We start from the raw sequence: 25180 nt of genomic DNA, 5'->3' as shown, positions 1-25180 counted from the left end.
TAAACGCAGTGGGGAGTCAGTTTGACAGTAGCTTCTGCTGATAGTGTTATGGTTTTGAATTTACGCACTCAAATTTAAACTCATCCACTGAAACATTAATTTTTACTGTTGATACTGCCTTGGACTGAATTGCAGCAGCAGTGCATCAGGAGATCACATCCTGCAAGGTGGCAAACATCCTACCCCAGTGTCAAAAGTGAAACACCCACTGAACATTAAAGACACAAGAGATCCAAATTTGTTAACTTTTAAAAATGACCCTCTGACACTGACATGACGGGGTACTTCCACTTATTACTAAAATCAACGGTTTTAAAAAAACCAACTTCTGCACTGTCTCACATGAATGCGGATGAAGTCATCACAAACAACCAGTTACCTCTAACAATGCTCTAATGTGGCAGATTGTTGGTGCCCACACAGCATCCTCGGATAGGTCAAAGAAGAGTCAACAATGCAATAGAGGCTATATACAGGAGCCTAAATACAGTGAGCTGATCATAATACAGCATGTGGTGGAGCCACACAACTAGCAGTAACTCATTTTTGAGAGAAACTCAAGCTGACATGAAGGTTTCTCACTAAATTCATTTAGATTTTCAAGTCAGCCTCAACCCTCACACTCGGCGTGCATGTGTCTGTACGGTCACATGTGTGTTTGTTTTGACAGATGTGAAGAGCAGAGGCTTAATGTTTAAACAGAAAAAAAACTGTCTTTATTCATTCTGACGCATTCCATACAAAAATTAAATTTCCTGATTGGATTGGCAAAGCGTGTTTTTGGCAACTGCTCGCAAAAATCCACCAACCCGAAGGAGGAACAGTGGGTTCTGGAAACAGTAACATTGCCCCTCTGTCAAAACCATTCATGGATTAAACTAAAACCAATCGCAAAAATAAAGGACAGCTTGTCTGACATTGTTTGTGTAGGTCCATATCCTATATGTAACTGCTGTCTGATATTTCAAGTTTCTTTTTTTTTTTGCCATTGTACTGACTTTCTGCAGGACATATACAGTGTTAATTTGACTGTACAAAATACTATGCAGCCAGAAGAGTTGGCTGGAGGTCAGGAGGTGAAACATCTGGGATGAGATGGGTATACTAGGAAGACAAGAGGTAGGAAGGAGGTGAGATGAACCATGATACCAAACTAACAAACTGCAGCTACAATATCAGGAGGTGAAGAGAACGTATGAATGACAGTTAGCTGGATGGACTGGGTCCAACTACTGGTCAGCTGGATGAAAGGGCTGATGGGTTGTGGGAGAGACAAAAGCTGGAGGGTTATCCAGATGAAACAACAGTACAAAGGATGGAGTTGAGCTGAGTAGGGGGGTGGGGGATAGCAACGCCCCCCTCCGTGTCCTATCGGTCCATTTCGTCCAGCAGGGGCGTGGCGTCTCCGGCGATTGACATGGGTGTGCTCTCGATCATGGGGCTGGGCGACGGTCGCGGCGTCATCCTCTGGGCTTTCTTCCGCCCCTCCGCTTCTTTCTCCTTCAGCCACTGTTCCGCCATCTTGCCCCAGTCCACTGCAGAGGCGTTGCTGCCGCTGGCCCTGCAAGGAGGGAGGACAGAAGGGGAAGTGTTTTAGTCAAAGACAGTGACATATTGAATGGCAGGCTGCTGCTTAGCCATAAAATGAAGCAGATTGTGGGATTAGCACCATCTAATGGCAGATAAACAACAACTCACTGATTTAATTTGAGTTGTATACTGCAAAATGGACATCACACATTCTGGCTAAGAGGTGATGCATTTTTGTTAAACTTGTCAAATTTTATATAGCTGGGGAAATTGCTAAGATCATGAATAATCAGTTTGACTATCAAAGAAAAAGCTATAGTAAATGTAACACTAGTTGATCACACAAAGTTTATTTAAACCAGGATGCACTTTAAGGAACCGTATGGTTAAGGTACATCAGGTCGCCCACACATATTCCCTTCTGCACTTACTTTGGCGGCTGCTGCTGTGGAGTCCGTCCTCTGGATGAGGTGGAGGATGACGGCGTGCCGGATGAGTGGCCTTGGTGACTACTGTGATGGCCGTGATGGCTGTGGTGTGACACATGGCTTCCATGTGGGTGGCCATGTGTGGCGTGAGAGTGGGAGGACTGCGGGGTGGAGCCGGGGTACTGTGGCGTGCCCAGGGCCTGCTGGCTCGGTGTGGTGTAGGAGTAGCTGGGCGTCATCATGGGCGTCGCCATGGGCTGCTGAGGTGTTGCAAATACCTGCAAAAGAGAAAATACTGGTAATGAATATGGCTCAACGAGTTACCTGAGAAAAGTCAATATATATTCTTGTATAAGTAGGGTCTCACGAAATGGTCCAACTGAAATCTAAAGAATTGAGGGATTAATAAAGTAGTCTAAAAAAAACATTGATTAATTAATTTCAGGTGGACTTTTAATATTTCCTCAAACTTAATTTTTTCCAATTTAACAGCATCAGGTTATTATGTTTAATTGTTTTACATAGTTATCACTGTAAATGAGTGCAAGTATATGGAAAATTCTATAATGATAGTTACAGTTAAAAAAGTGTTTTCCAAAACGAGCTTGTTGGACTGAACACATACTTATATCATGTATAAACTGTATCATTATGAAGAGTGACTGAGCACAATTCTAGGCATGGGCCCCCGTTACCGTTTTCAAGGTATACCGCGGTTTGAAAAAGTCAAGGTTTCCAAACCACTAACATTTTCCGTCATACCGTTCCTAAGGTTTTATGAGTCTTCAAGGAGAGAGACTGCAGTTTAGTAGTCCGTCTCCCTGCCGGTGTGCAGTGTGTTTAAAAATAAAATACATTGTATTCAATGGTGGGAAAAAAAATGTTTTTTTACCCAAACATTTAAAAAAAAAAAAAAAAAAAAACATTGAACATAACATGTCTCTTCTTATGTTGGAATTCTGTAGTTTTGTTGGAAAACACACACACATATACATATATACATATATATATATATATATATATATATATATATATATACACTACACACACACACACACACACACACACACACACACACACACACACACATAAAATTAGGCTCATGAATCTGCAGACAGGTCACCAGATCAGCTGGTTTGGTGTTTTTTTAATTGCATCTTTACAATTGTCTGACCAAAGACCTGATGTATTTTGTATCATTGTGGGTGCCTACAGTTTATTAAGACCTTTATAAAGTGAATGCTTGATCAGTCTGAGCCACCGACATCTCCAAAACAACTGTTTTCCTTTCACAGTAGTTAAAACATTAAAAGCTGCACTAACATGATAAGCAGAGGAGCTCCCTCCTCCTCCTCCTGTGCTGCCACCGTAGCCGTACTGGCTGGAGCCCCACTGGGCGGGGGTGGTGTTGGGGTTCTGGCCCTGGCCTGTGACTGCGGCGATGGCATTGAACATCTGAGAGGTCATGTTGCGTGGGAGGGCGTTGACAGCTCGTGTCAAGTCTAGGGAGGAAGGAATACATTAGGAAATAGTCAAATGTACTACAACTCCACTCATGCTGAAAACGTAGATGTGTGTGTGTGGAAGGGACTCACCTGCGATGTTGATATTGGCTGGGGTGGCGTTGAGGGATGCAGGTGTCCTTGTTCGGCTGCTGTTGCTGGGAGTGATGCCTTTGACAGAGAAGACAATGTTATTTATTAACCCACAATATCCTTTAACTGTTGTAATGTAAACAATAAACATTAGGTATAGTGCTTCCATACCTGGCACAGGCTCTTGGTAATGGTCCTTAAACCAGCGGAATAGTCCATTCACGGTAGGAAATATCTGTGAACGGTAGCGGAAACCATCTGGGGTGATGGTCACAAACTCAACCCTAGACAAAAAACAAGATGGCATGTTGACGTTCAGTTCTACTCATATGTAAACCGGCTTGTTGTCAGTCAAAGAAGTAAAGCTCTAATAATCTTGGGCAATGGAGCAGCTTGGTGGGAGAGTGGATAAGAATTGTGTGGTGTTTGAGTAATTTGGCACGACAAGTATGACATGACTCCCAATTTGCAAATTTGAGCCTCTGTAGAAGCTGTGGACCTTTACATGCCACCATGTGTCACTGTGGTCCATGATATTTAGAGCATGAAATGGCATTGTCAGCTATTTCTGTGGTTTTAATGTGAGCTTGAGCTGCTTTGAGGAATAGCAACATTAACAATTATGTTTTAAATCAGCTTCCGCCTGAATTAGTCAAACTTTTTTATTCAACATTTTCTATCCATGTAATGATTACAGCGAATAATCAGAAAACAGAAGAGACAAAAACTTTTCTGCTCACCGTGGTTTTCCGCGAGGCTGGTAGCCCAGAATGAATTTTCCTGGCAGATCTTTACATGCCGAAATAAAGTAAGGAATAAAAGTAGGCTTCTCCCTCTTTGTCTTGACCAATAACTCCTCCATTTTCTATTAGAGAGACAACAAGACAAAAGAAGATATGAGAGGTGCAACTCATGGCAAAAACTGTTAGCAGAATGAAATTAGCTGTTGAGTTATGTTTTTCCACAGTAAGAATGATATTAAAGCAAATTAGTATGTACCTCCTTGCTCCCCCAGTTGCACTCCTGGAAGTACTTATGCCCCAGTAGATCCCGGGCAAATGACGCCATTGGCTGAATGTACCGAGCAGTGATTTCATCCAGATCTTCAAACTCCTGCAGAGAATGCAAAATACTATTTAAGAACATGCAGCAGCCACAACACTGATGTTTCACTATACATTTTCTGCAGGTTTGATTATGGAGCACAAGATCATGCTAAACAAAGAGGAGAAAACGGCTTACTTCATTATTGATCCAGAGTGTGTGCCCTAAGCTGAATGCATTTTCTTTGCCTTCTTCTCTCACATCCACATGCTGGTAGATGCCATCAGCCACCTACAAAACATCACACAGAGTCAGACTGGTGTATGTTGTGTTACTGCCACATTTTGTACCCCTCTGTTTCGTACCTTCCAGGTGACTGTGAGGTGGTTCTCTCCCTTGCTGCTGGGTCTGATGATCAAGTCTCCCTGGTCCAGGGTCTCCATCATTTTCTCTGCCTGGTTGAAACTGATATTGTGGAAGTTGGGGTGGGCGATCACACGCTTTATATATGCTGGAGACAGAGGGAAAGCAAAGAAATGACAAACCGTATAAGGACAGTGATGTGGAAGTAAATGTTTGGTAAACAAAAAGTGTATTATGAGGAAACAATTCCCAAAAGTAGCACAGTGTACCGTTTTATTAGCTATTTCGATTCAAACAGCGTTTATTAATCCTGTTATACTAACGTGTTCGCTGTTGTTTCTTTTTGAGCTCCTCCTCCTGTTTTTGGTCTTCGGACTCTGTATCAAAGTCATAGTAGCTGTCCTTGGGAAGCTTCCACTCATTGGCCTTGTCCATCAAATCTGAGGTTCGGCATGTGAGGTCGACACTGAATTTCTCAATGTCGATTTTCATGATGCGGCAGTGAACTGTCATGCCCACCTGAAGGAAGAGGTGGAAGAGGAGCAATCAAGTGTTACACAGGTGCCACAATAGAAGGAAACAAGACAGGAAGGGCAGAAGTAAGCACTAATTATTCATAGATCTGTCAGGATTGGGAATTCTAACTGGCACCAACTGCAAACTCTCAGAAACATTCAAAAGTTTACAGGTGACATTAACAAAGGAAAGAAAATATCAAAAAGCATCAGCACAACCAGCGACGACGACAGCAAATAACGCCTCACCTTGACCCTCTCCTCAGGGTGTTTAACCACTTTGTCACTGAGAAACTTGGTGGGAATGAATCCCTGTACGCCATTATCTAATCTGGACCGCACCCCAATGGCCTGACCTGGACACGAACCACTGTCAAAGTGATTCCACACCTAAAGCAGGGACACAAAATCAAAAAGATGATGTTTAGATGTCAGACTCTCAGCTGTTTCCTACTATTAAGTCGTCAAAAGAAGAAAACTCAGGTGGCTGGTACCTCGCTGAGTTCAGGGAAGTTATCCTGCTGGCAGAAGGGACACTGCCACAGCCCTGTAGAATCGTTACGGATGGCCTGGTCGTAGCTCTCTCCCTGAGGCCGCCGGTGAGCAATACCAGTTACTATACTGGTGATCAGCTTACCTGGAAGAAAAGGAAGAACAAACATCAACCACACCAGCCGACAGAGCTGCACTAGTACTGTTACTGGGACTTCAGCAACATCACTCCTTTGAACAAGTCACCATGTGCTATGACTACCACACCAACTTTGTGTGTGCTTACGGTTAGGAATAAACTTGATATTATTGATCTTTGGTGATGTTTGATTTAAGAAATGAACATGTGTACTTCAGTGCAGTGTATATTACCAATATAAAAGGTCTCTGGAGTCTCCTTGGTGAGCAGGTTGAAGACCTCCTCAGTGTTGGGGACTCTGTAGATAACTCTCAGATCTTTGTACCTGCAGCTCAGCTCTGCACGGATATCATACAGAGTAATCCCCTTGTTGCCATAACCCTACAGGGACGAAACAAAGAAGAAAACAACATCAATGATACAACTTGTGAAACAGAGCTAAAGTTTCTTTTGGCTTCACATGTTCGAAAAAACACAAAGTGGTGTCTGAAATGTCCCTTTTCTGGACTAAATATAATAAGTATTCTGTACTGTAGTATTTTTCAAGCTGTTAAAAAAATGTAACTTTGGCAACAGAATACATGAGACATTGCTGCGGTCAAAGCCACAACATACACACTGACCTGTCTCTCAAGCTCTTCAGCAAAGGCATCCAGGTCAAGATCTTTGAGACGTTCTGGATTTTCCAAGATCTCCTCCAGTGCTCCAGCTGGGTTGGCATCTTCTGCCGACTCATCATACTCGAGGGCGTCCACAGCCATCTTGCGAGCCCACTCGTACGTCTCAGGGTGGACACGAGAGCCGTCCAGAACCTCGATGTAGGAGTCCGTACTGTGTGGAAGGTTTGAGAGAAGAGAAACCAATGCCGATTTAAATTAACCTCACAGGCTGAATGTTAGATCACTGCCTTGTCTGACAATGGTAGAATTAGCACGATGGGAAACATCTGGATGGTTCGGGGTGTGTAACAGACCCCTATACAAGGTACCAACCTGTCCCCGAGCGATGCCGTGTCAATCTTGATGAAACCGGCACAGTTGATAAAAACCTTGGGTCCCATGTGACACATCGTGACCAGTTGGGTTCTGTTTTCCAGACGAGTGTTGTTCTGCTTCAGAATCTGCACAAATACAAGGATCATGATGAGCATCAGGTCAGCAGAAAAGGCGCTATACTTTTACATATGACACAAGAATTATTGTCAGTAGCACAAACGCATACCTTGAGCAGGTGGGAGCCCTTTCTTGGTCCCAGGCCACAGACATACTGGACCAGGCTCTGAGTGTGAGGATGGGCAATGGCCTTGTTCACATCAACTCCAACCTCATTGACACGGTTGATGAATTCGCAGTAAAGAGCACAGAGCAAATCTTCCTTCACCACATGTTCCTGAGAACGGTTAGGAAAAAAGACACCAATCGTTTCACGCGATTGTAGCTGCAGAATCATGCTCAATTTAAAAACACATCTCTTCCGACTGCACCTTCGATAAAAAAAAAAAAAACTTTCACTTAACAGTTGCACTTACTTTATGTGACTCTTTTTAGTTCGGCTTATTGTAAGCTAATGTGCTTGCACTTGATGTTTGCCATCTGGAGTTTGTACCTTCATGGTTGAAAGCACTTAATTGGAAGTGGCTTTGGATAAAAGACATGTAATGTAATTTACAGCGTCTAGTTTTCATAGTTGTTGCTGATGTTCAAGAGTTTTGGAGAAGCGGCACACCTCATTATCATCTTAATATTAACTGATTAGTTGATACACAGTGTATCTGACCAGGCTGACAAGATTATTGAGTGGTTGCTTCCAGACTTGTAGAAAAAAACTTGCGATACATGATGGGTGGGTCTGTGTGATGCGACAAGAGAATACAATGTGTATAATAGAACTGTTATCTGCTGTTATCAAATGCCCCTAAAGAAATTAAACAACAAACCAACAACCCTAAAAAATCTGACTCCCAATGTTTCCAAATCACACTAAAATAATTAAATTAGTCCGTCAGTGATGTCACAGGAAAGGCTGTAGATATGGCTGTGATACTTTTTTAAAGAAACCATGCGTCAACAATATACAGCAATAAGATGGAGATAAAAACAGCACAAATTCACAATTTCTTCAATGTCTCACCTGTAGCGGGTGTAGTTTGAGGCAGAGAATATCATCATCACTGCTGCAAACTTGAGCATACTCCATCAGCGGATCCTGGATCTTCCTGGCTATTGACACAGCCTGTCGCAGCAAGGGAGGGTAATCCCTAAAATCAACCTGCACAGAGAGAAAGCAGAGGGTCAGGAGAAAATGAGCAGCAAAGGGAGCATTGGGCCACATCTTTGATCCACCGGCTAGTGAACTTGCTGTGGTTAACTGCCATAGTCGAAGAGTGAAACCACTGATGTGTCTGTGCCTGTGTATGACAATGATGGTAAAGTGAGGTGTTAAGTATTTACCTCAGACTTCTTGCTGTTCATGTATAGTGTGGCCAATTCATTGTCAACGAGTTCAACTCCCACAGCAGGCAGAGAGGACTCTTGCTCAAGCTCGCTGATAGTCCTCTTGATGTCCTCCATGATCATTTGAGCATCTCTGCACACACAGCATGTTTTCAACATTTCAACCTGAACCATTATAACTTGAAAAACATGCTGTTCAAAATGTCTACATGTATCTTTCCAGCACATACAAAAATAAATCAATTATTTACCGGTTTTCCCCAGCGACAGCTACCACATGAGGTTTCTTACCAGACAGAAACCTCTTGAGATTTTCAATGTCGTGGGCCTGAAGATAAAACACACACAAATGAGTGATCATCTCAAAGATGAGTCCATTAACATGTTTTCCTAAAACAGAACAGCATCTGTTGTCTGCACAGAAACACATCTGGGTTCTTTGCGTGTACCTTCTTCTCTCTCTCGTCCTCCTTAAAGGCATTCCTCCTCTTCATGAAATAGGGCAGACGCAAAAAGTCAACCACCTCCCCTTCCCCGTTGATCAGAGCACAGAAAACTGGCGTGTCTCTGTTGGAGCAAAGTTTGAAAGTAAGAAACTATATTGTCACATCAGTGTGTCTTTTATGCAACAAACGTTGCTTGGTCTTATATGGTTGCAATTTAAACATCTCCCACATTTAAAAGTGAGCACTCTATTGTTAATACCAAAAATTGTAGCTCCTAATATATCTTAGGAGAAAAATAAATACTGTGGGACACATACCTGCTGGGCGCATAGGCTACACCTAGCACCCGAATGCCTTTGCCCTGACTCTCATCCATCAGATCATCGTCTTCCTCAACCTGCTGATCTGGTCGGTAAGGAGCCACCTTGAGCCAGTTATACAACCGACGACAGCAGGACTACGAGGAGAAATGGAGAACAGAGAGTTCACAAGTTCTAAGGTTAAAACACTAATCGAACATACATGGTTAACACTGTTTGTTTTGCTCTATAATTTTAGAGACATGATGCACGTGTTAGGAGATTGCTGTGTTAACGTTCCGTGCGTAACACTGACACAACAATGCAATATTACAATAAATGGAGACCGATATCATGAGAAATTACCCTGACAATGCTCTCTTTGGCCTCAGTGATGAGTTTGCTCTTGAGTTCCTTCGCCATCTGAGGGTAGAGGAACTGAGTGAGCGCTCTCTCTATGGCTAAGGTTCGCTGCCTGTTCCACTCCTGCACCTGGTGACTGAACTCATCCCTGTAGTAGAACTGTTTGATCTCATCAAAGTATGTCTGGTCCCCCGCATACCTGAGGACAAACAGAGGAAAGACAGAAGGGAGTGCTTTAGTATTACCACAGTCAAAATTCAAAAGCCCCATGCTCTACTTAAAAGGATGTGGATAATAACATAAGCTGCAGATTAAAAAGAAATTAAACTCGGGGGATCTATCCTACTTATCAACCATCCTTTTCATAATTTTTCTTAATCCTCGGTCTGCCTACAATCATGAATTCACATATTTGGATTGAAGAGGTTCATCCTATGCAGATCTGGCAGAGCAACATCACTGAACAGATCTTTCTCCATTTTAGTTTGTGGACATCGGTATTGTCACTGTGCTTACCCTTTGACCCCTATAAGGTCTATACAGATGTCAATGGAAAGCAGCCCCTCGTCCTCTGCCAGGCACATCTTCAAGAACTGTTCCCCATTCAGCTCTTTTACAGGCTTGTTCTTAAGATACTTGAAGGAGTAGGCAAAATGAGCCTCGTCTACCTCCTACAGGAAGTAAGCAAATGACAATGCAAGTTTAGAATTGTACCCAGAGCGCACACCGCAAACTCAGAAACCTCTCTGTTTGGGATTAAACGTTTGATTTTCTTTGTTGTTTTTTAATCTGCGTTTTTAAAAGGAGCCATGCTTGTAATTTCGTTCATGCTTTGCATTTCAGTGTTTTGCTGAATGACAATAAAAGGAATCTTGAATCCTGTTTTCCAAATGCTGCGATTAAAAGTGTGCATACCTTTTTGCCCTTCTTTGTAGGCTTGATATTGATCTTGGCCCTCTCCTGAAAGGTCTGTCGGAGAACATGTCTGACCAGAGGTTCACGAGCAATCTGCATGGCCACCATGTACCTGGTTCCTTCTAGCACTGTCTCAGGAGTGCTGAACTGGCTGCAAACATAATCTTTGGCCAGCTCTACGGGCTCAGCCGGGAACTGCTCTGTCTCATGACGCTGGTAACTGTCTCTCAAATTTTCTCCAAACTGCTCTGGAGTTAACCCAAACTTTTTAGCCAAGCCATCTGCAGTAAGGAAAAAAACAGGAAAAGAAGTTGAAGTGGTACCCAGCTAGGAGAAAAAGAACAAAAATATATATATGGTAGGGATAGTTGAACACTGAGACGGTGTTGTGTAGGGTAAAAAAGGAGACTTACCAAGTCCTACGCTCTGACAGATGCTGTACATATCTCTACGAGACGCCAGCTTGAGGTCAGGTCCTTTCGGTTCTTCTTCTTCTTCTACCTCCAATTCCTCTTCTTCACCTAAAGAGGCAGCCCACCAAAATCAGTCATGTAGCAAATTCTTAAAAACAGGCAAACACTCCTAACTATAAATTAGTTTCAATTAGAAATAAACGACTCTGCAGTATCCATCAATCATCATCTAATGAAATGGTCAATTCTGACGCACCATCCTCTGACACTTCTTTGATCTTCTTAAGCCTCTTCTTACTGGCCTTGGCAGCATTCTGCATCTTGGGGATGTCTCGGCCATAGTAGAGCAGAAAGTGGTTGTACACATCACCCAGCTCTTCAAGAGTCTGCACATCTTTCAGCCTATAGAACATGATAAAATAGATTTGAATGGTACAGAAAAAGGAGAGAAGAAGCAATCATTCCTTGCGTGCAGTCACAAACATTTACAGTTCATAGGAGATGGTGTTTTTCTGCCTCAGCCCTCGATACGTACCTCTCCATGTCAGCGGTGTCCAGAGGACGGATGCCGTCAGCCAAAGGTTTGTCAGGGTCAGCTGAGATCTGCTCATACTGGTAGGACTGCATCTTCCGAAACAGACGGGTCAGGTTCTGCTTCCGAGTCTTCAGTTGAGTCCACTGGTGGATAAACATCAAGTCAAAGTCAAGGAACCAGAAGTGGCATACGTAAGCCACGTTGATGAAAGCAAATGACTGATCATTTTCAAAACAATGTTTAAGTCATCTTAGAAGGGATTATTATAGGATTGGCTGTGTACCCAGAGGATTCACCCTTCCATATAACAACCCATCCCAACAATCTATTCATCATCTATTCCTTCTGCAAAAAAGCAATACCAGCTATACCTTTTCATCCCACTGCCACACCTTCCATAGGTCATTGATGTTTAGTTCTGGCTCCACATATTCTTTTCTGTAGAAAGCTATGAATGGAACCTGAAAAAAATAACAATAACATTGGTTCTTTATGACAATGTCACATTTCCGACAATGTCACACAGTCTTTCTTAAAAGATATAATGTTTTTGGCTTTTAGAGAAATTAAACCTCAAACAAAGAAACAGATAATGGAAATTCCTTATATGGGTAAAGTGAGCCCACTCTACCTCAAATTGTTGATTCCTCATGAAGTTGAGGGCCTCTTTGATCTTGGCAATTGTACTGGGGCCTTTCCTGCTGAAGTTTGTGGTGGTCCCCCTGTCTAGATAATCTGTGCTCTCCTGTTTAGGGCACAGAAGAAAGCTAGATTTGATATAGATCTAAGAAAAATCCAACAATGTATTAAAAAAAGGGGAATCAAACCAGGTATTACAACTGAAAATTAGGGCTGGGACAATTCATTGACGTAATCAACATCATCAATTAATGATGGCAGCGCTCGTAAGCATGAATTTGTCTGAAGAAGCTGCAGCTAAAAAACACTGCCAACGGTCGGCGTGATTTATGGTTGTGGAGAGGCTCCACACTGAGCTTTCACCGTAGCCTACGTAAGTGGCCTGAAGTTTATACTTGTGCGTTGGTGTGTGTGTTGATCTCTTTAAGAGAAAAGTAGGGCCGGGATGTGCGTGTGCGTGCCGAGTGTGTGGTAGAGCGAGTGAGAGAGTGAGGACGATTCGCCTCGGAGCGAATACCAACTCTAGAGGCCTAGTGAGAGAAACAAAGTGTCTCCCCTGTGCTTTCTGACTTAGTGGGAAATCTGTAGAAGGAAAAGTTAACCCTCTCCTTGATTTCGTGTTATTTATGGAGAAGGAGAACCAGGAAATGAGTATGGGAAAATGCAACACTACTAAGCTACGGCCGAGCGATGTGCATGCACTTCTCGAAACATTTCACTACACGTCCCGGTGACGCACTTCGCTCGGCAGGAGCCCTGCGTTTCAATTATTTTCCATGCCCCACACTGATGCAAAAAATACCAAATTTGCCAGTGATTATCTTAACTGCATATTACTCCAGTGATGATGTTAGGGACAGCCCTACTGAAAATCCAAGAAAGTTCTTTTAACTCTTTGTGCATGCCTTTTTGCATGAGTGTGTATGGCAAAGGTCGTACCTGCATAGAGATAGTAAGAGTAGAGAAGCCATGTCTGAAGATCCACTCTGCTTCCTCTTCCAGCTCATCATCCTCAGCAGGTTTAACAGGAATAGATCGTAACTATTAGACGGAGAACAGAGTCGGGAAAACAGGCACTCATCAGGCAAACACAATAAACAGGCTTTCAAGGCTTAACCAGGGTTTCTGCAGGTTTCACCAAGTCAAATTTAATACTTTTTAAGACCTTTTTAAGACCATTATGAATGAAATTTAAGACCTATATCACGACATCAGATGTCAGAGTAGGGAAACATCTGAAACAATTCTCAGATTTCCTCATTTGCAATATAGGACTGGTGTCTAGTCACCCTCTGGAGGACCCAGAGTAGAGTTGGGTATCGTTTCGTTTTTCCCCCGATACCGGTCCTAAAACAACACTTTAAAAAGGCGTTAGTGCCTAAACAGTGCCTGAATCGATAATTAAAATAAAGAGCACGGCTTGTGTATTGCTAAGGCCATAATGGTCAAATTAAAATGATTTATTTAAAATGTAACACTAATAACAAAACTTATTTTACAGTCAATTGCAGTTACATGACAAAAAGAAGAACCACTAGATAACAAAGGGTATTTTACAATAACATTAAATGCACCACAAGCTTACCAACTGTAATTGAACGTACCATTAAGTCCCGTCTGTGTTGTTTCTCCGACAACTCTGTGAGCACTACCAGTGTCTATGGTGCAGCTACTCTGTGTCTTTAACTGCAGAATGTTGGAGGTCCCAGTGTTGGAATCATTTCCAGTGAAATACTGCCACACTTTACACCGTTTAGTTTTCAACATTTAACCGTATTTAAGCAGCTACTGGCTAATGGCAGACTAACATCACCTGCTGTGAAGTGTGATATACGTTAACTAGCGTCACGTGCAGCGATAGCTTCTGTTGCCTCTGATGTCTGTTTCAGAACACCAGAGAGCAGCGCAGGTATTTAAGAGGCACCAAAATGAGGCACCAAAATCCGCGTTGCTATTCGACCTGGTAGATGCATATTGGGACTGGGGTTTGGTTCCCAACCCAGAGCACCTCCGCTCTCTTGGCTCTGATCCAAAAGCGACAAGGAGGTCGACTACGGGAGTTGTGAAGCTACTGTGTGGGTCTTGCCTAGGCTGTGTGGAGGTAGTGCTGGAGCCGCCGCCAGATACTCAGCAGAACTGGCTGGTGGCTGTAGTTTGCTGGCAGACAGCAGTTAGATGTTTCTCACTTTTTGCATGAGACTCCAGCACCCGTTGGTCTCATGTGTGAGTCGTAATACAGCGAATTATATTTGCACTAGCGAAAGAAAGAACTACAGCACCACAGAATAAAAAAAACCATTCTAAAGTGCTGAAGCATTAGAGGTAGCATTACATGGAAGTAGGAAAATTAAGACTTTAACCGGCAATTTCCACTGGATGCGTAACGGCTGCGGATCCGCTCCAGAACGTCGGCGGAGTCATTAGGTTTCTATTAAAGTCAATGTGTGTATTTCCACTGACTGCGGAACGGCTGCGTTCCAACTCCGTCCCAGCTCCGGCGGTCCGCAGCCCTCCGGAGCAGATACGCAGAGCTTCTATTTTTGCTGGACGCCAGAGAGCTCCGCACCACTCAGCACAATTCAGATTGTGCGGGACAGGAAGTCGAGCACAGAAACAAAATAAAACATTCGGTTCATTTTCAAAATAAAATACACCGTGCTCACGGCGCATTATATTTCCCTGCACTACACCTTGAAAACACAGCACAGAGTTGTTTCCCCTCTACTCCTCTGGATGGAAACAAACTGTTGTTGGTTTTGTGGTTCTATTCTACGTGAATTTGCGAGATACTGTGGGTCCTCGTGACTACAGCTGTCAGTCATGGCCAGCAGCCGTGCCGCAACAAATCCGGACCTAGTGGGTATTGACGGACGGCGGAGCACGCAGCCGTTCCGCAGCGGAGCCGGTCCGCAGACGTTCCGCATCCAGTGGAAATCCGGAGTAAGACGCCGCGGAAACCCTCTTAACTGACTATTCATAAACCTGTCCTCTCCCTCTTTATCAGCATTCGTTAAACACGGACAATAAGGAAAGCAGTCATAACGATCCTATACGGTCCATTTAAGAACGTCACAACAGTGCATCAACACTGTTAGCATCAAAAACACTGACAAGCACACACACCTGGAACCTCTCGGGCATGTCCGTAGAGCGGATTTCATTGTCTTGGTCAGTCATGTGACTACTCTCCAGCTCGCTGGGCTCGTAGATTTCAAAGATGCTCTTCCTCCCCTGCCTCCTCTTGGTCTGCTTCTTAGGTCGGTCCCAACCCTCTTCATCCTGGTCCTCTTCCTCCTCCTCACCCTGGTCGTATGTGTCTGCGTCAAAGTCAGCAAAGTCAAAGTCTCCACCAAAGATTTCTTGGGCCTCCTGGAGGGCTCTGTGGGAGGATGAACAGCAAAGAGGAGAAGAAGCTGTGATTATGTTTTTCTTAAAGCAGCTTGCCATTTCGTGTTCGGTGTCTTGTTTCCAAATATATATCAACGTTTTTAATTGAATGGATGAGGATGCTATATAAGCCCTATTTGATCATTTATAGCAAGGAAAATGGAGGCTAAAAAAAGCTGCTTGCTCTTTGAAAGGATAGATTTGCTGTATGAATTACGACACTCACGCATCTGTGTATCCTGAGAACTTCTTGCCCCTCTTTTTGGTTATAGGTTGGCCGTCATCATCCACAATGAAATCGTCTATATCTATGGGACAAAAGCACAAATTTAAGAACAAATCAATTCTGTACCACATCATTAAAAAAAATCAGTGTGGGACTGAGTTTATATTACTGTTTTTTTCTCTATTATTTCTCAGTTTTTTAGATACTCCAAGGCAGATCTAAAAATCTGTTATTCCTGGCCTACCTGACTCCTCATCCTCTCCTTCTTCATCGTCATCTGCATGGTGAAGAGGCTCATCTACAGCCTCGCCTTCCTCCAGCTCGCCCTCTGCATCACCATGAAAGATCTCATCTGCGATCAAGTCCTTCTCGTCGTCATCTTCTTCATCATCATCGAGTGTTTTTACACGGTCATATTTCTTCTTCTGTGACACAAGACAGGTACAGCATCAGCGCTGCTAGCATGACCTTTTCTTAAGTGTACAAAATTGTGAGGCCAAATGGTCAAATTTTACACCGTTACTACACAGAAAGTAGGGATAATAAACTGTTCATACCCTCCTCTTCACTTTAACACCCAAGTTTTCCTCAATTAGGTCCAGATCATCGTCATCCAGGTAGTCGTCATAATCTGCAAAAAGGAAAGTCTCAGACAGGGGAAACAATTTCTACCACTTTAAAGACAGTGCTTTTGTTCTTACGTGTGATAGTGATACTCATGATTATTTGTTGACGAAATTAAATGTAGGAATGAAAAAACAACAATTTAGACAAAAATCTTCATGTTTTTAATTTGGCACCTGTATATAACAATGACTCAGAATCCATTGTTTCAGTCTGCATAGCTGCTGCAGGCAATTATCTATTAAATGGCTTTAACTCAGGTAAATGCAGCTAAAACAACACATTCCCTTTCTTTGATAGGGAGAAAGCAAAAATATGAAGGAAGATTATACATCACACTAGCAGAGAACACAGATCAAGCACCACCTGCCAAGGTTAATGCTACCAATATGTGGGCACATCTGGCTCCATAACATATGGAGCTGGAAGCAAGAAAAGGGGGAGGCAATCTGTTGTTTTACCTGCCCAATAAACAAATGCCAGGTATATGTTTAAGGTCTACTCTGATTATTCAGAATGGTATTTCATCTCACTTTAAAATCTATTGTTCAGCACAGTCCAGTACAAAAGACCCAGAAAAACGATAACATGTACTTGCAGTATTACAGAATGAAATCAAGTCTGTATTATACAAAAAGGAAGCAGAATTATGACCAAAAAAGTCATAAAAAAACAAGTCGAGGCACTCAAGGCTGGTTACAAAAAGTGATAAAAGGCCTTTAATAAATAGGGCAAGACATTAAAAATACACCGAGTGTCGGCTTGAGCCTTCCTCAGGGTGTAGTGACAAAAGTCTTTATTGTATTAGGGAATTATTATTATTTTATTCAATATATAATGTATATATTATCACTATGAGACTATAGTAATATTTAGGAGTTTAGAAAATCAGATAAAGATATACTGACCGATTTAAAGGGACTGCACTCCAAATAATGAAAAAAAAAACAGCTGGGATTGCCTCCACACAGACCATTCAATATCTAGCAATATCTACAGTTTTTCACGGCTGCATAGAAAATAATTGGGAGATTAATCGATAATGAAAATAATCACTGCAGCCCTGGTAAAAAAAATTAAACTCGTAAGTGCTCTCTGGTTAACAAACTAATGTTGACACCTTTACAGAACTATAAAATGTCTGTACTGCAGTTTCTTCAGCCAACATACACACATCATCATCATCATCATTATATTTGTCAACTCTGATGGCCTTTTACTTATATAATGTTTTTCTGTTATCCTCTCTGTATCACAGTTTTCCACAGTGTCCTTTGGCACTCAGTGATGAGTGGGGTGGTATCAAATAAAAATGTTACATAAGTTCTTACCCTCTACTGATTCACGGAATTATGGAAACAGACTAAAAAAACGTTTTGATCCGTGACTTCTGTAAACTAATCACAACAACACACTGTATAATGACTGTAACCCTTTAAAAACATCTGATGCACTTACTGCGCTTTTTACGTCGATGCCTCACTTCCTCTTCTGAGTCACTCCCTGCTCCACTTGCACTTCCTGCGGGTCCTTCTTCCTCCTCCCCCTCCTCGTCTCCATCATCAATAAGTCCTCGTAAATTTCCTCGTTCATCCTGGTCCTCTGTGTTCTCTTCTTCCTCTTCATCTGTTGAAAAATGACCGATAAGTGATCCACGCAACATACACATACCCTGAACTGAACTATTCAAATCTTACCATCTTCCTCCAAAAACCTCTGGGTCTTTTTAGGCTTTAGGTCTTTCTCTTCAAACTCCTCTTCTGACTCCTCAGCCTCGCTCTCAATAAAGTCTGCCATGACTGCTGTTCCTGAGAAGTGCAAGAGGCTGTTAGTAAACGTTCCCAGGCTGGTCACAAATACAAAGCCAAATGCACACAATAAATACGCTCTATAGCGTTATGCTGTAATTTTTTGACCAAAATTCAGCCTAACATATTGGATATCTTTGTAAACTTTAGGATCTCCTCCAGAATTTAAAATAAAGTGTGGTGGGTTTAAACAATGTTTGACTTCAAAGCATGAGTTTTTACGGACTGAAGAGGTCAATCATGCACGTCTGTTTTCACGTGTTGTCCTTTCACACAAGCTGCATACTTGAATATAAAAGAGTATTGAATAGTTTTAAACTAATTGATATGAAAAAGCACGGAATTACACATGGAGGTAACGCTAATGCGTTTTGGCACATTCACAAATATATTTTGATTATTGTGTTATTTACAAACAACGTTAGACTAATAATTAACAATACTGTATGTTCATATTTGTTTTTGGATGGTTTTCATTCTACTTTAGCTAGCGAGCTTAAAAAAAAACTACCGCTAACGATGTCGCAATGCGCAAACACAACACCGATGGAGATGACCAAACAAACCCCTTAGCGACTTTCTTTCAATCTAACTGTAGCTAACGTTATCCAAATTCTATCTTAAAGTTATCTGATGAGCAGTCGGTCGACAAACACTAACGTTGACGTTATATTGGAAAATCTTTTCAATAGCGTTGGTCATTACCCATGCTAGCGATTCAACATTGTACAAAGAAGCTGACATTTCACGTTGTTCGTTTGAACTATGTTGTACATAACAATACATTAGCTGACAATAAAAGAACAACCGAACCTATTTTGCTGCTGTAGAAATAGACCAAGGCCTCTGAACCACAGTCTAACGTTAGTTAATGCTTTAGCATACCAGTACGTTAGCCTAGCATTAGCTGGAAAGACAACAACAGCCGACTGCATTAACGTTAGCTAACGTAAGTTAATGGCTGATAGCTAAACAGTACAATGTAAATGTCCCAAATGACCACGGTGAACTTGGACTTACACGTCTCACTGCTGTGGTATACTCCGTAAATATTTACAGTTATAACGGGGTTGTGTTTTGTGTTTCGGGGAGCTTGCACTTGTAAAAATGGCCGACAACGAGCGGCGTGATGGCAATTCCGGGATGCAGTTTGCAGTGTCTTCTTCTATGAGTTAACGGCAGCTTGCATTCTTAATAAGTTACACTACTGCCATCTTCTGGACTTAGTACGCAGTTTGCAGTGCAAGTGAGGGAACTTCCATCCTTTTCAATGGGACCCCCTGCTGGTTTACCTTGATTCTACACAAAACGAAACAAGGCAAGTTCATGTATAAAGCAAATGTCCATACACAGAGGCAATTCAAAGTGCTTTACACAAAATATACAAAAGAGCATAGCACATAACAAAAATAAAAGTGTCTAAAAGGTACAAAGACAACAAGAGGTCCTTAGTGCAAATTACCAGCAGCAATTTAGGCATAGTTTACCAGGCAGTAGAGGCCAATATAAAAGAGTTCTGGAAGTTTACTTCAATGGTGTGAAGCATAATAACTCAAAGCAGCGTAACCATGTTTGCTTTGGTCCTAGGAACAGTCAGCAGACCGATCCCTGATGACCTAAAAAGTCTGGAGGGTTCATAGTGTGGAAGCATGCCAGAGATGTATTATTGATTAGTAAACAAGCAGCAGTATTTTTTAAGTCAATTTAAAACAAGTAAATACGACTGCACAATATAACTGCTGTTAGTTGCTAAAACTAACAGCAGTTATATCGTGCAGTCATAAATCATCATAAATATCTCACAGTGACGCCAAATAAACCCAAAATAAAACAAAAATAAACCACAACTTCAGTAAGGTCTTTACAGTGACCATGCCGAGTCACTAGGGGGCGCTGTTTCCTGAGCTTCACCTTGGCATACGGTACCACTATAATGACGTAGCGAAAAATAATACAAATTTTAAAGAGGCATCGGCAGCTGCTTGGGATCTTAGGAATGGGTAACTTAGGTTCAGGTTGTGCTGTTCTTCCACACTCTCTACCAACCCTTTTAATATTGTTTTCCTGTATATTTGGGCTGTCACTCGGTACGGAACTGAGTTTTGTGACATGCGGATCTGTCCTTAAACTGTTAAATATAAAGCACAATGTAAGGCTACACTCGCACGACGTACGCTACGGCTCCGGTGAGTTTCCTCTCATTCAACGATTATTACGCATCAATAAACAGTTACATCGGGTTTTACATAAACATTGATTTCATTTACCATTACCCACCTCTGTAATTATTATATTGTATTGTACAGTCAATTTGACATAATTCGTGTGGACTCTTGTGTAACGTTACAGTCAAACAGTACGTGGCACATAAAAGATTGATGACACTAACATATAACCTCTTTTAGTTGAAAGGCCTATATACTAAGCAAATATTTACTCAAATGGTGAAAATTAAAACAGTATATGAACACGTTTTCCTTAGAAAAGCTCTTTTAACCAGCCCTAAATCTTATTTCTGCAAATATAGAATTGTTGCTGTAGGCTCTAGCCCTCAAAGTTAACCACTTGAGCTGTTGGAATTGCTGTTGGCCAACATGAGCCCTTTGGTTCAAAGTCAAAACCCAATACAAGTTACAACAATCACCAATTCAAGTGTTTTTACAGACCTTCATACCATGACAACATTGAGTTTAGTATTGGCCGACAGTCTTAAACTTCCTTAATCAATCACATTTGCATTTATAGCCTGGTTTGTTTGTTCACTTTCCCTCAGTTTGTTTAGTTTAAGTATCTCTGTAACAGTCTATGCTCACTCTCTGTGTGTGTGTGTGTGTGTGTGTGTGTGTGTGTGTGTGTGTGTGTGTGCGCGCGCTTATATGTGTGTGTGGTACAGGTAGCGGGCAGCAGTCTGTAACAGGGGTGACTGCAGTGGAAGACAGTAACAGCTACTGGAGTGTCCGTGGGACAAGCGACGCCTTGTGCCATCGGGGCACACCGGTCAAGTGCGAGCAGACTATTCGCCTCACCCATGTCAACACAGGCCGTAACCTGCACAGTCACTACTTCGCCTCCCCGCTGTCCTCTAACCAGGTGGGTGGTGTGAAAAGTACATGGGGAAGAAGGAGAGGTTTGGTGTTATGTGAAGCATTATCCAAATAGCTCCCTGCAGATATGGTTTGACATTTCCAGCCTAAAAATAGTTCATTGGGAGAATGTAAATATTATAATTCATTACTTCCCTGCCAAGTTAAAGCCACTGAGAAATTAATTGCAGTACAATTTCTCATATGTAATCAGAGATGTAAAATACCAATAGGTTGATGCTTACATCTAGTGAAACCCAGACCAACATTTTGAGGTGGACCTGAGTTGACAGCAGCTTTTACACACGCACCACACTCTCAAAACAGCCTTGGGTCAGAAAAAACCTCTCCAATATTGAGAGTGTGAAAACACTGTTCAGCCAAAGTGTAAGGGGGTTGGAAGATGTGTACCCGGTAATTAAAAGAAATGTGTCAACTGTCAGACACTTTGGTATACTGTTTATACCAAAGTAGCTATTACTTTAACATCCCTGGGTGTATTGTATGATTGTGGACAATATCGTGAATCAATAAATAGGTCTGCTTTATGGCACTTTTTGATTTACAGGATTGTTGCATCAATGTCATGATGCAGATAGGTATGGGCAGAAAATAGACATCCCTGTCTGTTTATTTTATCTGCAAGCAGTTTCTCAACCCTGGTTTCCAGAATATGTACCAAATCAGAGTCACTATGGAAATACAAAATGACACATACCACAATAGAAGATATTTTATGTACAATCTCTGCAACGCACTGCAACAACAGTGTAATATGCACTTACTATTTTTTTTACTTTAAAAAATCCCACTGGGGCTCAATAAACAGTATAAAAGAGAAAGAGAAAAAAAGTATGGCCTCCCTCATCCACTCAAGATGTTGGATACATTGGTGTCAGTGGTGTCAGTACACCCTGCACTGGAGACCAAAGGGTGTACGACAGCCAACAGAGAGTTTGACATAACCAAAAATGTCTTAATGTTGGCTGTGTTGGGATATCTAGCTTGGTAAATCATTGGGTCTGTGAAAGTTGTTCCTGTTGTACAAAAATGTAAGTCAGCGAATGGCTCCAGTTTAGCAGCAGGAAGAAGGTAAAAGATAAAAAACAAACAAAGGTATTATTTATGTCTGTGAAGTTAGGGGTTGTAAAATGGATCCAAAAAGCTTTTACAAAAGCAAGGTACCTCATCTGCTCCTCTATTGCTCTCTTCTAATCTTGCCCACAGGAGGTGAGTGCGTTTGGCGACGAAGGGGAAGGGGACCACCTGGACGAGTGGACAGTTCTGTGTGGGGGATCTGTGTGGAAGCGTGAGGAGGCCGTCCGCTTCCGTCACAAGGCCACTGATGCACTACTGTCAGTGACAGGGGAGCAGTATGGACGGCCGATCCACGGTCAGAGGGAAGTTCACGCCATGTCAAGCCCCAGCCAGCACAGCCTGTGGAAGGCCATGGAGGGTATCTTTATGAAACCCAGTGAGAACCCAATGGGCAGCCAAGACTACAGTCACCTACACACAGAGTTTTAAACTTTTCTTCTTTTCTTCTGTCCCTTCCCATTGTCCTCTCTTTCTACAGTTGTATTCCTACCTCTGTCCCTAATTTCACCCGTACCAGCAACCTCTTGTCTCATTTTTCTCTCTCGTCACCTTTTGACTGTCAATCTTTTGAGGAGACTGTGCCAAAGTCTGTCATGGATCAGGGTACAATGACTTCACCTCATCAATCCATACCAACATCTCTCACATTCATTGTATTTAGGAAACACTACTTGAATCCTCAGAAATCCAGCAGCTACACTACTAAGCTACCAAGCTAACAACATTTGAATAGCATTATAGTTTGCCTTAATGGGTATAAGAAGACATAAAGATATTAAAAAGGCTGTTTTACTGTACAAGACTAATCTTTTTTTTACAGTTTGGGACATTTTACATCGTCTCAGCTGTTATTTATTGTTAAATAACTGCCATCAGCAGTCACACCACAACACAGAAGGCAGTGTAGATTTTTTCAGAACTACATTTGAGTCATCAAGTGAGTCTTTTTTTGAAGTAAAAGAAAACATTGTCACACGTGTGCCTTTATCCTTTTTGTGTTTACAGTGTGGAGCCGTTTCAACTTTTGGAGACATAAGAATTTAATGTGTTTTTATGATATTTGTAAGCCAAATTCTACTCGAACAATAGATAAGCAGTGTTACCAGTGTAAATTACTTTTTCCCCCTTTAATTCCAATCCAGTGTTGCGTATAATAAATTATCCAATGCTAACTGACATGAGAGAATACGCAGTTTTGTCTGTCGAGGTGTTCTTTTTATGTGTACATCATTGAACTGGATGCTGGATGTCATCATTTGATCAGTTTCCAAGTGCTAGGAGAAAGTACAGTGTTTTGCATTCATGCTGTCTGTGCATGCATATATGTGATAGATAAACTCTTTGTTCCAGAGGTTCATATGAGAAACGAACATGCAATGAATACCTCATATTAAAGTGATTTTTATGCATACCAGTATCAGTGACTTCTTTATTGGATTTTCTTCCTTTTCATTTGGTTACCACGACAGATGAGATGATCTGGCGACTCTTCACAGGTGGTTCTTTCTGCATGATGACTTCAAATGAATCACTGATGTCATTAATGACTCTCCTGATAACTGCATTCACAATATACCAACATGAATAATGACATAAAAAGAGCGCACTGCAGTATAGACAGATAATGTATGGTTTCTTTTTACGTGTCCATTTACATGATCATTTATTCAGTAATTGAGCAAGTTGGAATCGTATTATAAAGTCCAACTTCCACAAAGATGAAACCAGACTAAATGATTTGCAAGTATAGCAAGCTGTAAATGTCTCCCTGGGCCATTGCACTTAGCACAATGCCTTGTTTGTCCACTTAATGGCATGTTTTGCTTCATTATCTGGAAGTTAATGGGGTTTGAGTGCATCTGCTATGAGGCTATTCTCACTTGTATTTGACCTATACTCCCTAATTATCATGATTTAGAGTGAGTGCTGATGCCAGCACTGCTCCACCGGACACTACTCACATGTTGACAAACGTGTAAATTCACCTCTAGCCATCACATACTGCATCCAGCTAAATAGTTTTAAGATGAAAATCTCCAGGGTAACCTTTGTGTGCACATCTGTCACACCCGCCAAGGTTAGTCCACACAAAGCAGTTATGTTTGTAGTGCTACATGACCTGCATATATTGTTTGAAGGTGATGTCAGAGCAGTGAGATTTCTGCACTTGAAGAGGCTGCTCTTCTGACTCACAGCTCCTTTATGGGCGCTCTGGTACCTGCATGGGAAACTGCAGTAAAGGGCACTCAGTGAAAACCACACTGTGTTGTCTATTTGATCTATTTTTAGGGTTAGTATTTAAAATGACACAGCAAGGATGATAACAAGAAGTGACAAGTAAAGCAACAAGTCTTGTTTATAATGAGTTTAACAATGAACAGTCAGTGAAAATGTTTCTGCTCACCAGCTTATTGAAAGCCAAAAGTTATATGTAATTTCATTGCCTTATTTAAGAATGTTTTACCTTTATTTTACTGTGTAATATTGTTTAGTTATTATTGTAAATGTTGTTGGTCTTGAGCAAAAATTATTTCAGAATCCCAAGGCACAAAAATCTTTCACAATTAAACACAGATACTTTATATTTCTATCAAAACAAGGTTTTATTGCATAAACATATATGGATATATATATATATTGTTTTAGATGAAACAGATTAAACATGTTATTTGCACTTTTAAATAAAATATCCATTCAGTTGGTGACTATTGCTGTTTTCTTTCCTCTTTTTCTAAGCAGCATGCCAAGGTTGTATTTGTGTTAAGTTTTATCTCTATACAATCTA

At 41.6% G+C, this 25180-nt stretch overlaps 2 protein-coding genes across 2 annotated transcripts; one reads left to right on the top strand and one right to left on the bottom strand.

The window, feature by feature from the left end:
• Window positions 1–1333: 1333 nt before the first annotated feature.
• Window positions 1334–19343, bottom strand: supt6h (SPT6 homolog, histone chaperone and transcription elongation factor). The gene is made up of 37 exons (XM_078265291.1): window positions 19235–19343; window positions 18104–18214; window positions 17865–18032; window positions 16340–16413; window positions 16027–16207; window positions 15783–15864; window positions 15293–15548; window positions 13109–13210; window positions 12162–12275; window positions 11902–11991; window positions 11531–11673; window positions 11252–11397; window positions 10996–11103; window positions 10583–10863; window positions 10184–10338; window positions 9671–9866; window positions 9323–9462; window positions 9009–9126; window positions 8811–8887; window positions 8557–8692; window positions 8237–8374; window positions 7328–7495; window positions 7099–7226; window positions 6730–6937; window positions 6340–6487; window positions 5970–6112; window positions 5725–5865; window positions 5284–5479; window positions 4963–5108; window positions 4796–4888; window positions 4553–4666; window positions 4294–4418; window positions 3725–3837; window positions 3554–3631; window positions 3282–3460; window positions 1962–2236; window positions 1334–1561 (listed from the first exon to the last, which is right to left on the bottom strand). The coding sequence occupies exons 2-37, from the start codon at window positions 18201–18203 to the stop codon at window positions 1369–1371; spliced, it is 5253 nt and encodes a 1750-aa protein (XP_078121417.1). The 5' UTR covers window positions 18204–18214; window positions 19235–19343; the 3' UTR covers window positions 1334–1368.
• An 813-nt stretch (window positions 19344–20156) lies between these two features.
• On the top strand, window positions 20157–23812 carry sdf2 (stromal cell-derived factor 2). Its single transcript, XM_078266423.1, has 3 exons — window positions 20157–20400; window positions 21108–21304; window positions 22525–23812. The coding sequence occupies exons 1-3, from the start codon at window positions 20211–20213 to the stop codon at window positions 22822–22824; spliced, it is 687 nt and encodes a 228-aa protein (XP_078122549.1). The 5' UTR covers window positions 20157–20210; the 3' UTR covers window positions 22825–23812.
• The last annotated feature ends 1368 nt before the right edge of the window (window positions 23813–25180 follow it).

The sequence above is a fragment of the Sander vitreus genome, chromosome 13 (genome assembly GCF_031162955.1).
Source record: "Sander vitreus isolate 19-12246 chromosome 13, sanVit1, whole genome shotgun sequence".
NCBI classification, from domain to species: domain Eukaryota; kingdom Metazoa; phylum Chordata; class Actinopteri; order Perciformes; family Percidae; genus Sander; species Sander vitreus.
Note: the sequence above shows the minus strand (reverse complement) of the source record. Positions and strands in the feature narration are given on the sequence as shown.

What these genes read in the sequence shown, in the direction of transcription:
- supt6h (XM_078265291.1), bottom strand. Translation starts at nt 18,203, where the DNA reads ATGGCAGACTTTATTGAGAGCGAGGCTGAGGAGTCAGAAGAGGAGTTT. An exon ending in TTCTCAGGATACACAGATGC is followed by an intron (nt 15,549 to 15,782) that starts GTGAGTGTCGTA and finishes ATCCTCCCACAG; the next exon opens with AGCCCTCCAGGAGGCCCAAG. An exon ending in GCAACTGGGGGAGCAAGGAG is followed by an intron (nt 4,419 to 4,552) that starts GTACATACTAAT and finishes TCTCTCTAATAG; the next exon opens with AAAATGGAGGAGTTATTGGT.
- sdf2 (XM_078266423.1), top strand. Translation starts at nt 20,211, where the DNA reads ATGGGTAACTTAGGTTCAGGTTGTGCTGTTCTTCCACACTCTCTACCA. An exon ending in CGACGTACGCTACGGCTCCG is followed by an intron (nt 20,401 to 21,107) that starts GTGAGTTTCCTC and finishes TGTGTGGTACAG; the next exon opens with GTAGCGGGCAGCAGTCTGTA. An exon ending in CCCCGCTGTCCTCTAACCAG is followed by an intron (nt 21,305 to 22,524) that starts GTGGGTGGTGTG and finishes TCTTGCCCACAG; the next exon opens with GAGGTGAGTGCGTTTGGCGA.